Genomic DNA, 15,429 nt, shown 5'->3' with positions numbered 1-15,429 from the left:
CCTAATTTCATCCACCTTGATATCGGACATTGGCGAGTAATTTTTATTTTACCTTTATTTAACTAGGCAAGTCAGTTAAGAACACATTCTTATTTTCAATGACGGCCTGGGAACAGTGGGTTAACTGCCTGTTCAGGGGCAGAACGACAGATTTGTACCTTGTCAGCTCGGGGGTTTGAACTCGCAACCTTCCGGTTACTAGCCCAATGCTCTAACCACTAGGCTACGCTGCCGCCCCTAATATGCTTGGAAGCGGTGGATGGTGTGCTCGCCTTCTGAGTCTGACCAGTAGGCCGCTCCGTCTGCCTCTCCTTCAGCGACCGCGTTGTTTTGGGTCGGCCTCTAGGATAAGATCCCATGTCCAGGGTGGAGGTCTGAACAAAGGATCCGCTTCGGGAAAGACGTATTCCTGGTCGTAATGTTGGTAAGTTGACATCGCTTTTATATCCAATAGTTCTTCCCGGCTGTATGTAATAAGACTTGAGATTTTCTGGGCTAACAATGTAAGAAATAATACATAAAAAACAAACAACTGCATAGTTTCCTAGGACTCGAAGCAAGACGACCATCTCTGTCCAAGGTTCAAACACACCAAGACAGTCGTGAAGAGGGCATAACAAAGCCTCTTCCCCCTCAGGAGACTGAAAAGATTTGGCATGGGTCCTCAGATCCTCAGAAAGTTCTACAGCTGCACCATGGTTGCATCACCGCCTGGTATGGCAACTGCTCGGGCTCCAACCACAAGGCACTATTGAGGGTACATCACTGGGGCCAAGCTTCCTGCCATCCATGACCTCTATACCAGGAGGTGTCAGAGGAAGGCCCTAAAAATTGTCAAAAACTCCAGCCACCCTAGTCATTGACTGACTCTCTACTACCGCACGGCAAGCAAACCCACAACCTTCTGTCAAGTAGCCTGCATCGACTGCCACAAAACCGAGCTGAAGTGGTAAAATCGAGAGAGAGAGAGAGAGAGAGACATTTATGCTGCTGCTCTTGCTTTCACGAGAGTGGTACGTGTTCTTGTTCTTGGCCAATCTAAAGTCTTTAAAGTGCCAATGGGCTACAGTCATATAGCCTCCGTGTGGGGCAATAGTTAGGAAATATCTAATCAATGGAAAATGGAATTAAAATGACAGAATTAAAAGTTAAACGAGAAGGATAGGCTACAACGACCAAGAGTAAACAGGCGGGCTGCTACTTAATATTCTGAAAGGAGTAGTTATTATTTGCCCTGCAGCCTCAATTAGCCTAGCTAGCTAACGTTAGCTGGCTTAACAAGCTTCTCCCGGGTTGATGCAGTCAAGACAGGTACTACGTAATCATATTTGATGATAAATATCCTAGCTATGGCAGCAGTTAGTCTACTATAGAGCGAGTCAGCTAGGTTGGTTGCTGTCTCTAGTCTCTCACTCCCTGCTCACAGTGTCACTCGTTCACAGTAAGGCCCCTCCCCCGCCTGCTAGAGTGGCACCTCTCTCTCTCCTCTTGCACTTTATCAGCTCCGGGTTAATAAAGTAGATTAAAAAATAATCGGACCCGGTCTGGATCAGACCAAGTCTATACAAAAAGGGTCTAGTTGTCCTACAAAGGGTCTTTGTATTTAAAACATTTATTTATGCATATCGGGTCTGGGTGGGAAAGCCCCGGGTTCATTTCAGAACAGGTACAGCTTTTTGGACTTGTGAAGACCTCTAATATCAAGCACAAACCCAGATGAGCAGCCAAGTCAGAAAGATGACCCATGCTGCTATTTTTATTAACACAATCGCCTCACCTTATCTTCATCCCTGGTATTTCCATTCAGCACATGTGCTGCAGTCATGATCCAGTGGTCCCCGATAACTATCCCTCCTCCTCTACCATTTACTATCAGCAACACCTGCCAGGGGAAGCATCCAGCTGGTGCTGGCTTTCCCCCAACAATCCTTACAATCCCTGGGATGTTCACTGTAAGAAGTCCACACACTAGGGACAAAGAGGGACACAAGAGGCACACATGAGGCACACATAGACAGCTACACTCACAATAACTGCTAACCATGTGTATGTGACCAATAACATTTGATTTGATTTGACAGTGACAGTTGACTAAGGAACACTCACATCCATTCATTCATATTGTAAAACACATGCACATTCACACTTAGAAACACAAATTGTCTTCTTGCTGTATCTCATTTCTACAAGTCCATGCTAGGTAAAGCTCCGCCTTATCTCAGCTCACTGGTCACGATGGCAACACCCATCCGCAGCACGCGCTCCAGCAGGTGTATCTCACTGATCATCCCTAAAGCCAACACCTAATTTGGCCGCCTTTCGTTCCAGTACTCTGCGACTGGAACTAATTGCAAAAATCGCTGAAGTTGGAGACTTTTATCTCCCTCACCAACTTCAAACATCAGCTATCTGAGCAGCTAACCGATCGCTGCAGCTGTACATAGTCTATTGGTAAATAGCCCACCTTTTTTCACCTACCTCATCCCCATACTGTTTTTATTTATTTACTTTTCTGCTCTTTTGCACACCAATATCTCTACCTGTACATGACCATCTGATCATTCATCACTCCAGTGTTAATCTGCAAAATTGTAATTATTTGCCTACCTCCTCATGCCTTCTGCACACATTGTATATAGACTCCCCCTTTGTTTTCTACTGTGTTATTGACTTGTTAATTGTTTACTCCATGTGTAACTCTTTGTTGTCTGCTCACACTGCTATGCTTTATCTTGGCCAGGTCGCAGTTGCAAATGAGAACTTGTTCTCAACTAGCCTACCTGGTTAAATAAAGGTGAAATAAAAAAAATAAGAAAATTCAAAATGTTCTCCTTTCCCTTTAAGGAGGGTACATATTTATTATGAGATACCTGGGATACATTGGAGAATCATATAGTTGTTCTGATCATCGTTCCACTTTGTGACCAATGAGCATGTGAAACTAGCTATTTTTTATTTTACCTTTATTTTACTAGGCAAGTCAGTTAAGAACAAATTCTTATTGTCAACGACAGCCTAGGAACAGTGGGTTAACTGCCTTGTTCAGGGGCAGAACGACAGATTTGTACCTTGTCAGCTCGGGGATTCGATCTTGCAACCTTTCGGTTACCAGTCCAACGCTCTAACCACTAGGCTCCGCTGTACATTGAAAGAGTGTCATTAGAATGTTGTAATTGCTGTGAAATATATTTTCAATTGCAAAAAAATAGAGTTAAAAGCTGTTTGAAGCTGGTGGGCCAAAACCAAACGTAAAAGTCTCAAGAGTGAGTGCAAGGGAGGTACAATGATTACCTACAGTATTCAGTGCTTGTTTTCTAATTTCAACTGAAATTGAGCAAAGTGTAGACTTTTAGCAATCAAAGGAGATGAATGTGGATGACAGGAAAAGGAGGACCGAGCACGCCCCTATTCTCATCGACGGGGCTGTAGTGGAGCAAGTTGAGAGGTTGCAAATTTTATTGGTCACATACACATGGGTCGGCCTCTAGGATAAAACAGATGTTAATGCGAGTGTAGCGAAATGCTTGTGCTTCTAATTACGACAATGCAGTAATATCTAACAAGTAATCTAACAAATTCACAACAACTAAGAGTGATTCTCCGCCAGGGAGGTACAATGATTCTCTACAGTATTCAGCTTGTTTTTTCATTGAAATTGAAATTGAGCGAAGTGTAGACTTTCAGCAAACAGGGAATTACAGCGTGATTTCCAATAAATAACAAAGCCACAAAGTCAGAACATCTTTCTCATGTTGATGACAGATGCCACTCCGGTGGGAGAAATCAATAGGCAGATATCACAGCCAATAACAACTCTGGTGGGTAAGTAATAATGTAAAACACGATCATTCCACTATTACTGCACATATATTATGGACATTTTCTAAAAGTACAATGCAAAAATGATTAAATAAATCCTATGTCTAGCACCTATCCGTTTCTTTACATTGATATCTTTAAAAAAATAAGGAAACTATTTACATTCACTTTTTTACTATATAACGCTAATGCTTAAAATAACCATAAAACATCTTCTCATGGACTAAAGGTCAGATTCACTCCAAATTTGATCTTTGCACTCATCACAATAGTCCCTAACAACTTTGAGAAAATAACAGTGATACATTCAAAGATGGCCACACTATACCAGTAGATGCATATTAGCACATTCGCTAATATGCTCAAATATGCTAAAAAAATACTTTAAAATCATGAATGATAGGATCAAATGACACTAAATTTGGAATGTATGCCCATGGTATATACCTTAAGTTAGCTAAGGGATAGTCAAAAGTTATTGACTAATTATTGAGTTATTGACACACATTTTACATGTCCATTTAAACCACTGTAAAACCCAATCCAGAGAGACCTATCAACTTGAAACTTGTCAATGCTATCATGGACATCCCTACACTCTTAGAAAAAGGCATTCCAAAATGGTTCTTCGGCTGTCCCCAAAGGATAATCCTTTTTGGTTCCAGGTAGGACTCTTTTGTGTTCCATGTAGAACCCTCTGTGGAAAGGGTTCTACCTGGAACCAAAAAGGATTCTTCAAAAGGGTTCTCCTATGGGGACAGATGAAGAGCACTTTTAGGTTCTAGATAACACCTTTTTTTCCTGAGAGTGTAAGATGAACCACACTGAATTTGGTATTGATTTCTCAAAAAACAAAGAAACTATTAGGGAAAGGGAAAGGGAGATACCTAGTCAGTTGTTCAACTGAATGCATTCAACTGTCTTCGCATTTAACAACTCATTCTTTGCATATGTAACGTTAATGCTAAAATGCTGCATTCATCATCTTCGTTAATGCTGCATTCATCTTCTTCTTGTGAAAAAATACATCAGATTAGCTCCAGATTTTCAATTTAGACTCATTACATCAATCTTTAATGATTTTGAGAAAAAATTGTTGCTGCATACAAATATGGCGCAGTGTACCTATAGATGCACGTTAGCACACATGCTAATGCTAAAAATACTCTACAAATCCTCTTCTCATGAACCATAAATCAGATTGACTCAAGATATGGTAATAAGACTCATTGAATTAGCCTCTAATCATTTGAGAAAGATAACCAACTTACTTGCGTCATTCTCCACTGGCCTACCTGGATAAATAAAGGTGAAAAAAAAACACACAAAAAAACCTTGTGGTATTGAGAGATAAATATGGTATCGCTTTTACTGATTGCACATAAAGGAAGATAGTTCCTATATGATTGGGTGCATGCTTTGTTATCCAACTGTGTCCTTTCTATCATCCCGTGAACCCCGTTCATTGCTGCTTGCAGCTATATTTAATATTGAAATGTAATAAAAAGATGGGACTCAGAGGGTTCATTATGGACTTCACATTGTTAAAAATATATGATCGTAAAAAGTCTCACCATTAACTCTTTTAGAGAGAGTGTAGTACAGCTCATTGCAGTGGTACTAAATGACTGAGAGATGCTGGTTCTGAGAGCTAGATATGAACATCACCCCTCCATTCAGCAACGGTTCGGGTTCCCCACAGTCAATTACTGCAGGGGAGAGAGAAAGAAACATCATCACCATCATCATCATCATCATCTTTACCCTAGAGAGGGATGGTGTGGTATCTTGAAATATGGAGCTGTATGAGCAAGTTATAAAGTAGTAGTCATTATCATCTTTGCCGTTGTTATCACAATTGTTGTCATTAACATGAGCATGCTCATCATCATCATCAGAAGCAACAGCAGATTCCACATTATTATTATTATACAATAACACAGTCGAAGCACTCGCACAAAACATTAAAACACACAAACACATCTATAATAGTTATATTTTAGAATGTTTTAGAATCTTCCTCCTCTATGGTATTTTTGATCCAGTCTACGTTGTTAGCCACACGCGTGTAGACCCCATATTTTTTCAAGGCTGTCCACAGTCAATCCCCCAACTGACGATCCCTGCTAGATATTCGTAGTTTACTGTTTTAGTTCACCTATGCTTACCCAATCTGACCTATCAGGTATTTAGCGTCCTTTGCTGGCAGACACAGTGGCATGATATGAGCGTGATTGGATGTTTTAGATGGATCAGGGCGATGTCATGGTCATAGTTTACATTATTGTATTCAGGGTGAATATGGAGAGAGGTGGCCTCAAGGGGTGGAGACTGGATGAGGTTTTCCACATTGTTGTCTCCAACACCTTTGGACAGGGAAAATTAGTCACACTTACGATATACACTTAATCAGCAGTGACGACAGTCCATTTTTCCATTGTATCGTATCACCCCTGCCCAGTCATTGAAAGAGATAGATTAGGGCCTAATGAATTTATTTCAATTGACTGATTTCCTTCATTTTCTTTTATTTAATGTTAAGGGACAGTATTCTGTAGGTGAGAATGAAATACAATTCCATTATGTCTTATCTGTGTGCTGAAGGCACCTGAAGAGTTAAAGGTGCAATATGCAGGAATTGCTCTGTGATTTCCTGGTTGCAAAAATTCTAGGAGTTCGCCTAATCTCAGTTTATGTGACAAAACAAGCAAAGTACCATCTAAACCGATGTGAAATATCTTTTCAAATACCAAAAATACACACTTTTACACTCATCATATGCTCCTGCTACTCTGTTCTTTATTTTACTCTATCCTGATGCCCAGTCACTTTACCCTGCCTTCATGTACATATCGACCTCAAATACCTTGTACCCCTGCACATTGATCTGGTACTAGAACTCCCTGTATATAGCTCCGTTCTTGTGTATTTTATTCCTCTTTTGTTACTATTTTTCTTTTTACTATAATTTTTTAAAACTGCATCGTTGGGAAGGGCTCATAAGCAAGCATTTCACTGTAAAGTTTGCACCAGTTGTATTCAGCGCATGTGACAAATAACATCTGATTTGATTTTAGTTTTTGGTTCCAGTCTCTTCTACAGTGATTTGCTGTGGGGAACCTGAACCATCGCTAAACCGTTGCTGAATGGAGGGGTGACGTTCATATCTGCCTCTCAGAACCAGTACCTCTGTCATTCAACACCACTGCAATGAGCTGTAATACATTCTTCCTGAAGGGGCTAACCATGAGACTTTCATTGAAGGAAAGTCAGGAAGTGTGCAGGAAAGTCGGGAATTCTAAGCAAACTCCTGCTACTGTCTTGTAAACTACCAATACTGTCTGGAAAAATGTTAATAGGAGTGTTGTTCCACCAATTAGGTGCCATTTTGAGTGCTTAACTTTAAGAAAAATATTGAAGAAAAAAAACGACTTTGAACATTCTATCATAATCCTTAAGTGTCATTTGACGCACTCCATCAAAATCTGTCTGTTTAAACTAGAGATATCAATTTTTTTGTATGGGCTGCGTCTCAATCCATCACATCCGCCTAGGACGAATGGCCTTCCACATCTGAGCTGGAAAGTGTCAGGGCTACAGTGCTGTTTGTCAGAACAGGAGACATCTCAAAAATCGGTTTTCTCACGAAAACTTCCCTCCCTTCCTCTTTATCTCTAGGGTTTGGTGTAGGAGTCATGAAAATCTCCAATAAGCTCCGATATGTCCAGCTTCCTGTGGTGGATCAGGAAACGTGCAGAGCTGCTGTTGCCCTGAACGATAGCGGACACAACTGGGGACTTGTTCTGTGCCGGGTTGCCTGAGGGTGTCAAGTCTAAATGTCCTGAAGGAGGCTGAACATTTTTGGTCAGCAGGGATCATTAGCTGGGCAAAAGGATGTGTATGACCTGGCCAATATGGGGTAAATACCCATGTGGCTAACTACATCTGCTTGATCAAGAAGACCATGAAGGAGAAACTAGACCAATATAAGTTGTAGTGGCAATCAATGACATCTGTTCTCTCAGCATCTCGCTTTTTGTGTCCATTAAACATGGAACATCTATTTATTTTACACACTTCCAAATTAATCTCACAATATATGACTAATATTGCATTTACACACTGTAGTCTTAGAAAAGAAAAGCTGGACGCATTTCCGAGGCTCCGATGCAATAAATGCACTAAATACCAACGTTTCCACAGCTAAGCTGCCTTCATCAGGGTCTCATCTATTTAACATACTGTAGGCTGTCGTGTCCCATAACTACACATGACCAGGGATGTAGTTTAAAAAAGGTAGATCATCTGAATGCTATAGTGGATAGTGTTGTGTACAGTGTGTTCTTAGCAGCACTACAGTACATCCCTGCATCATGTGACCTGAACTGACATACCCAGACCAGCATGGAGTTTGTCCCTATGTGTAAACAAAACAAACTATTCAAACACAATTTACAGGAAGAGCACTGAACACACTTTCCTCCCACTCTCTCTCTCTCCTCCATTCCCTTTTCTGCCCCTTCCTCCCCCTCTACCCCCTTTCCCCCACGCCCCATCCCCCCTCCAACCTCTGGTAGATATGCATTCTGTCTTTTATAGGTTTCGATTTCGACATTAACGTAAAAAAAGGTTTTACCTTTAAGAACTGGTCAATTGTAGTCTTTTAACTCCACCACCACCAATACTCTGTCTCTCGGGCCCTTTCACTCTCTCTCTCCCTCTCTCTTGTCCCCCCTTCTCATTCGTCTAGTTCAGCCAAGTCAAACAGAGCAGGTTTTAACATGACTTTTAGACTCGTAGTCTAGCATAATACCTCACCATAGGTCTCTATTGGGACACACAGACTGCAGGGAATTCAAGTCTAATACATGTGAGCAATAGCCACACAACAGTAAAACAATAACAACAGAAACATTTGTGGCCAGGACCTTCAACATGGACAGGACCCATCCGTTCATCTGGTGAGTTTGTTTGGTTACACTGTACTTGAACCCATTGGCTATAGCTAAGTGAACGTAAACAACAACTGCTTAAGTGAGTGTGTAAAGTCAGTTGTCATAATCAGACCAGCTGCCGTGAAGGTGTATGCCGTTAATTCCATTACTAGTACATTGTGTCATGTGACTAGCACGTTTGAGAAAGAGTTCAAATGAAGTATAACCTGTTTGTTTACATTACGCAGCACACCAGTGGTTTTAACCTTTATTGAGTCTTCATCTTGAAGGATGATAAGAACATATGATTCCTACAGCATCATTAGGTTATGTTTTCTTCTGCTTCCTGGTCACAGATCAGAAAAGAGCTCTCTATCTGATCAGTCATCATACAGACATGTTTCAAGGGGCTGTATTTACCTCGTTGTGACACACTCCTCCTATACCTCCCATCTCAGCCCTCTCTCCCTGTGTTGGTCTGCTCCAGGCTGCTGTGTGTGTCTGTGTGTGAGTGTTGGCGGTTGGCCCGGTCCCTGCCAGCCCTACATGGGGTAGTCCAGTCCCCCCAGTTCCCCCAGCCGTACCCGGCTGCCCTGTCACAACAGTGGGACCTCAGTGTACCTGAGGGCTACCAGCTCCAGCTCAGCTTCACTCACCTGGACATCGAGCCATCAGCCGACTGCTACTACGACTCCCTCACGGTCAGTGGACTTCAAAAGAACACTTTGATACCTTATTATAAAACGTAGGATGTATTAAATGTTTCTTACTGATATTGGAATATGTCCAAGAACCTTCTTCACTCTGTCATTCCAGGTTTTATATGACAAGAAGGTCCTTGCAAAGTTCTGTGGTCAGGAGAATTCTGCTGATGGACATCACCCAGGCAACCGGCCACTCTTGTCTCCAGGCAACAGGCTCACCCTGGTCCTTCAGACAGACGACACGAACCCTGAGCCACACCAGCACCTCGGCTTCTCTGCCCATTATCAGGCCAAAGGTAGCAACCCCACTAGAGGATCAGATGCCCTGCTCACAACATTAATACATAATCCAAGACAACCATACAACACTGTTAAACCACAAACCCCAGGAAAGTCTCAGGGAAGGTGACATCACGGTGTGATGCTAAGCTACACCCTCCACCTATCTCCTTCTCTTCACCATCTCTCTCCATCCCTCCACCTCTCTTCTCAATCCCTCCACCTCTCTTCTCCATCCCTCTCTCCTTCCCTCCACCTCTCTTCTCCAACCCTCCACCTCTCTTCTCCATCCCTCTCTCCTTCCCTCCAACTCTCTTCTCCATCTCTCTCTCCACCTCTCTTCTCCATCCCTCTCTCCATCCCTCCACCTCTCTCTCCATCCCTCCACCTCTCTTCTCCATCCCTCTCTCCTTCCCTCCACCTCTCTTCTCCACCTCTCTCTCCTTCCCTCCATCTCTCTCCTCCATCCCTCACTCCATCCCTCTCCCAGACATAGATGAGTGTTCAGCTCCAGACCCTGAGGATGGTTCTGGTCCACTCTGCTCCCAGATCTGCCACAACACCCTGGGCTCTTACATGTGCTCATGTCGCCATGGCTACGAGCTCCGCCCTGACCAGCGCACCTGTGTCTGTGAGTACATCTACTCTCTATCTGTGTGCGTGTGTGCGTGTGTGTGTGTGTATTGTAGTCCTACACATCTTGTGGACATCTCTCTCTCCCCCAGTGTCCTGTGGTGGGGGTATATTTGATGAACCAGAGGGGACTCTGTCCAGCCCAGGCTACCCTGACCCATCACCCCACGGCCTGGCCTGTCAGTATGTCATCTCTGTGGAGCCTGGGTTCATCGTCACCCTCAACTTCACTGACAGCTTCCACATAGAGCACATAGGCACCCAGAATGGACCCAGCTGCCTCTACCACTGGCTACAGGTAACACTGTACAATGCCCTGACCACTGGTTACAGGTAACAATATACAATGTCCTGACCACTGGTTACAGTTAACACTGTACAATGCCCTGACCACTGGTTACAGGTAACACTATACAATGCCCTGCCCCCTGGTTACAGGTAACACTATACAATGCCCTGACCACTGGTTACAGGTAACACTGTACAATGCCCTGACCCCTGGTTACAGGTAACACTGTACAATGCCCTGACCACTGGTTACAGGTAACACTGAACAATGCCCTGACCACTGGTTACAGGTAACACTATACAATGCCCTGCCCACTGGTTACAGGTAACACTGCACAATGCCCTGACCACTGGTTACAGGTAACACTATACAATGCCCTGACCACTGGTTACAGGTAACACTATACAATGCCCTGCCCACTGGTTACAGGTAACACTATACAATGCCCTGCCCACTGGTTACAGGTAACACTGCACAATGCCCTGACCACTGGTTAAAGGTAACACTGCACAATGCCCTGACCACTGGTTAAAGGTAACACTATACAATGCCCTGACCACTGGTTACAGGTAACACTATACAATGCCCTACCCACTGGTTACAGGTAACACTGCACAATGCCCTGACCACTGGTTACAGGTAACACTATACAATGCCCTGCCCACTGGTTACAGGTAACACTATACAATGCCCTGACCACTGGTTACAGGTAACACTGTACAATGCCCTGACCACTGGTTACAGGTAACACTATACAATGCCCTGACCACTGGTTACAGGTAACACTGCACAAAGCCCTGCCCACTGGTTACAGGTAACACTATACAATGCCCTGCCCACTGGTTACAGGTAACACTGCACAATGCCCTGACCACTGGTTACAGGTAACACTATACAATGCCCTGACCACTGGTTACAGGTAACACTATACAATGCCCTGACCACTGGTTACAGGTAACACTGCACAAAGCCCTGACCACTGGTTACAGGTAACACTATACAATGCCCTGACCACTGGTTACAGGTAACACTATACAATGCCCTGACCACAGGTTACAGGTAACACTATACAATGCCCTGCCCACTGGTTACAGGTAACACTGTACACTGCCCTGACCACTGGTTACAGGTAACACTATACAATGCCCTGCCCACTGGTTACAGGTAACACTGTACAATACCCTGACCACTGGTTACAGGTAACACTATACAATGCCCTGCCCACTGGTTACAGGTAACACTGCACAATGCCCTGACCACTGGTTAAAGGTAACACTATACAATGCCCTGACCACTGGTTACAGGTAACACTATACAATGCCCTACCCACTGGTTACAGGTAACACTGCACAATGCCCTGACCACTGGTTACAGGTAACACTATACAATGCCCTGCCCACTGGTTACAGGTAACACTATACAATGCCCTGACCACTGGTTACAGGTAACACTGCACAATGCCCTGACCACTGGTTACAGGTAACACTATACAATGCCCTGAACACTGGTTACAGGTAACACTATACAATGCCCTGACCACTGGTTACGGGTAACACTGCACAAAGCCCTGACCACTGGTTACAGGTAACACTATACAATGCCCTGACCACTGGTTACAGGTAACACTATACAATGCCTGACCACTGGTTACAGGTAACACTGTACAATGCCCTGACCACTGGTTACAGGTAACACTATACAATGCCCTGCCCACTGGTTACAGGTAACACTATACAATGCCCTGACCACAGGTTACAGGTAACACTATACAATGCCCTGCCCACTGGTTACAGGTAACACTGTACACTGCCCTGACCACTGGTTACAGGTAACACTATACAATGCCCTGCCCACTGGTTACAGGTAACACTGTACAATACCCTGACCACTGGTTACAGGTAACACTATACAATGCCCTGACCACTGGTTACAGGTAACACTGTACACTGCCCTGACCACTGGTTACAGGTAACACTATACAATGCCCTGCCCACTGGTTACAGGTAACACTGTACAATACCCTGACCACTGGTTAAAGGTAACACTATACAATGCCCTGACCACTGGTTACAGGTAACACTATACAATGCCCTACCCACTGGTTACAGGTAACACTGCACAATGCCCTGACCACTGGTTACAGGTAACACTATACAATGCCCTGACCACTGGTTACAGGTAACACTGCACAATGCCCTGACCACTGGTTACAGGTACCACTATACAATGCCCTGACCACTGGTTACAGGTAACACTATACAATGCCCTGACCACAGGTTACAGGTAACACTATACAATGCCCTTCCCACTGGTTACAGGTAACACTGTACACTGCCCTGACCACTGGTTACAGGTAACACTATACAATGCCCTGCCCACTGGTTACAGGTAACACTATACAATGCCCTGACCACTGGTTACAGGTAACACTATACAATGCCCTGCCCACTGGTTACAGGTAACACTATACAATGCCCTGACCACTGGTTACAGGTAACACTGCACAATGCCCTGACCACTGGTTACAGGTAACACTATACAATGCCCTGCCCACTGGTTACAGGTAACACTATACAATGCCCTGACCACTGGTTACAGGTAACACTGTACAATGCCCTGACCACTGGTTACAGGTAACACTATACAATCCCCTGCCCACTGGTTACAGGTAACACTATACAATGCCCTGCCCACTGGTTACAGGTAACACTGCACAATGCCCTGACCACTAGTTACAGGTAACACTATACAATGCCCTGACCACTGGTTACAGGTAACACTATACAATGCCCTGACCACTGGTTACAGGTAACACTGCACAATGCCCTTCCCACTGGTTACAGGTAACACTGTACACTGCCCTGACCACTGGTTACAGGTAACACTATACAATGCCCTGACCACTGGTTACAGGTAACACTATACAATGCCCTGCCCACTGGTTACAGGTAACACTATACAATGCCCTGCCCACTGGTTACAGGTAACACTGCACAATGCCCTGACCACTGGTTACAGGTAACACTATACAATGCCCTGCCCACTGGTTACAGGTAACACTATACAATGCCCTGACCACTGGTTACAGGTAACACTGTACAATGCCCTGACCACTGGTTACAGGTAACACTATACAATCCCCTGCCCACTGGTTACAGGTAACACTATACAATGCCCTGCCCACTGGTTACAGGTAACACTGCACAATGCCCTGACCACTGGTTACAGGTAACACTATACAATGCCCTGACCACTGGTTACAGGTAACACTATACAATGCCCTGACCACTGGTTACAGGTAACACTGCACAAAGCCCTGACCACTGGTTACAGGTAACACTATACAATGCCCTGACCACTGGTTACAGGTAACACTGTACAATACCCTGACCACTGGTTACAGGTAACACTATACAATGCCCTGACCACTGGTTACAGGTAACACTGTACAATGCCCTGACCACTGGTTACAGGTAACACTGTACAATGCCCTGACCACTGGTTACAGGTAACACTATACAATGCCCTGACCACTGGTTACAGGTAACACTGTACAATGCCCTGACCACTGGTTACATGTTTTTAATGTCCTCAGCACTGCATAGAGTACATTAATGTTAAGTATTGAGTATTGCATGTGTACATTAATTAAGTATTGCATGTGTGTGTTTGTTCATGTGTGTGTTCATGCATGTGTGTGTGTTCAGGACAGCATGCTTTGTGTTTGTTTACAGTGTTTGATCTCTCCTCTGCCTCGCCCAGGTGTCCATCCCCGACAAGGAACCCCAGAAGCTGTGTGGAGTGAAGAGTCCTGCACTAATGCCCACTAACTCTTACACTGTCCAGCTAGACTACCACACTGACTGGGCTGGTCTGAGCCAGGGCTGGAGCCTGCACTACACTACTCAGAGTGAGAGAGGGAGGAGGAAATGCATAGAGAGGGAGAACAGAGGTAGAGGGAAATAATGAAAGAGGAGAGGGAGAAAGACAGAGCAAGGGAGAGTATGAAGGGAAGAGCAGATGCAAACTGGTGAAAGGGCAAAAAGGTGAGAAGGTAAAACCTCCTGGAAGTAAAGCAGAGAATGCAGGTCAAAGTTGAAGCCTAACTAAAAAGGCCCTGGTCAGAAATCCTGATATGTGTGTTGTTGTTCATAGGGGTGCAGTGTGCTTCACCCAGTTCTATCACCAATGGAAGAGTCACCCCAAACTTTCCACAGTACTATTACAGAGACTACATCCAAGTCCGCTGTGACCCTGGCTACAAACTAATGATGGTGAGATTAAACAATCCCTTTTTACCCTGCCTCTTATCATTCTCTCCTACCTCATGCTTCCTTCCTTCTCTTGTTTATATTCAGTCTTTTTATTTTCTACAAGGACTCTTTTCCCTGAAATATCCTCTGTGAAGTTCTCTCTCTCTCTCTCTCTCTCTCTCTCTCTCTCTCTCTCTCTCTCTCTCTCTCTCTCTCTCTCTCTCTCTCTCTCTCTCTCTCTCTCTCTCTCTCTCTCTCTCTCTCTCTCTCTCTCTCTCTCTCTCTCTCTCTCTCTCTCTCTCTCTCTCTCTCTCTCTCTCTCTCCTCTCTCTCTCTCTCTCTCTCTCTCTCTCTCTCTCTCTCTCTCTCTCTCTCTCTCTCTCTCTCTCTCTCTCTCTCTCTCTCTCAGGATGGCAGGGAGATCAAAAGCTATGCCTCCATGTGTCAAAAGAATGGACAGTGGCACCTCTCCCTCCCTGAGTGCCACAGTGAGTTACAACCATAGAAATGGATTCTAT

General features: G+C 44.2%; 1 protein-coding gene and 1 long non-coding RNA gene across 2 annotated transcripts in view; one reads left to right on the top strand and one right to left on the bottom strand.

The window, feature by feature from the left end:
- Positions 1 to 846: 846 nt before the first annotated feature.
- LOC116353069 (uncharacterized) lies at positions 847 to 8,564 on the bottom strand. Its single transcript, XR_004202392.1, has 3 exons — positions 8,456 to 8,564; positions 5,394 to 5,528; positions 847 to 1,968 (listed from the first exon to the last, which is right to left on the bottom strand). It is a non-coding gene; the product is annotated as an uncharacterized LOC116353069 (long non-coding RNA).
- Positions 8,565 to 8,633: 69 nt separating this feature from the next.
- LOC109906229 (complement C1r subcomponent) overlaps positions 8,634 to 15,429 on the top strand; it is a 10,472-nt gene continuing 3,676 nt past the window's right edge. The window contains 8 exon segments of the mRNA XM_031786032.1: positions 8,634 to 8,780; positions 9,241 to 9,454; positions 9,570 to 9,753; positions 10,227 to 10,367; positions 10,462 to 10,667; positions 14,421 to 14,568; positions 14,814 to 14,932; positions 15,321 to 15,399. Coding sequence (XP_031641892.1) covers positions 8,755 to 8,780; positions 9,241 to 9,454; positions 9,570 to 9,753; positions 10,227 to 10,367; positions 10,462 to 10,667; positions 14,421 to 14,568; positions 14,814 to 14,932; positions 15,321 to 15,399 — 1,117 coding nt within the window. The 5' untranslated portion in view covers positions 8,634 to 8,754.

This window comes from Oncorhynchus kisutch, linkage group LG2 (assembly GCF_002021735.2).
Source record: "Oncorhynchus kisutch isolate 150728-3 linkage group LG2, Okis_V2, whole genome shotgun sequence".
Taxonomy (NCBI): Eukaryota; Metazoa; Chordata; class Actinopteri; order Salmoniformes; family Salmonidae; genus Oncorhynchus; species Oncorhynchus kisutch.
Note: the sequence above shows the minus strand (reverse complement) of the source record. Positions and strands in the feature narration are given on the sequence as shown.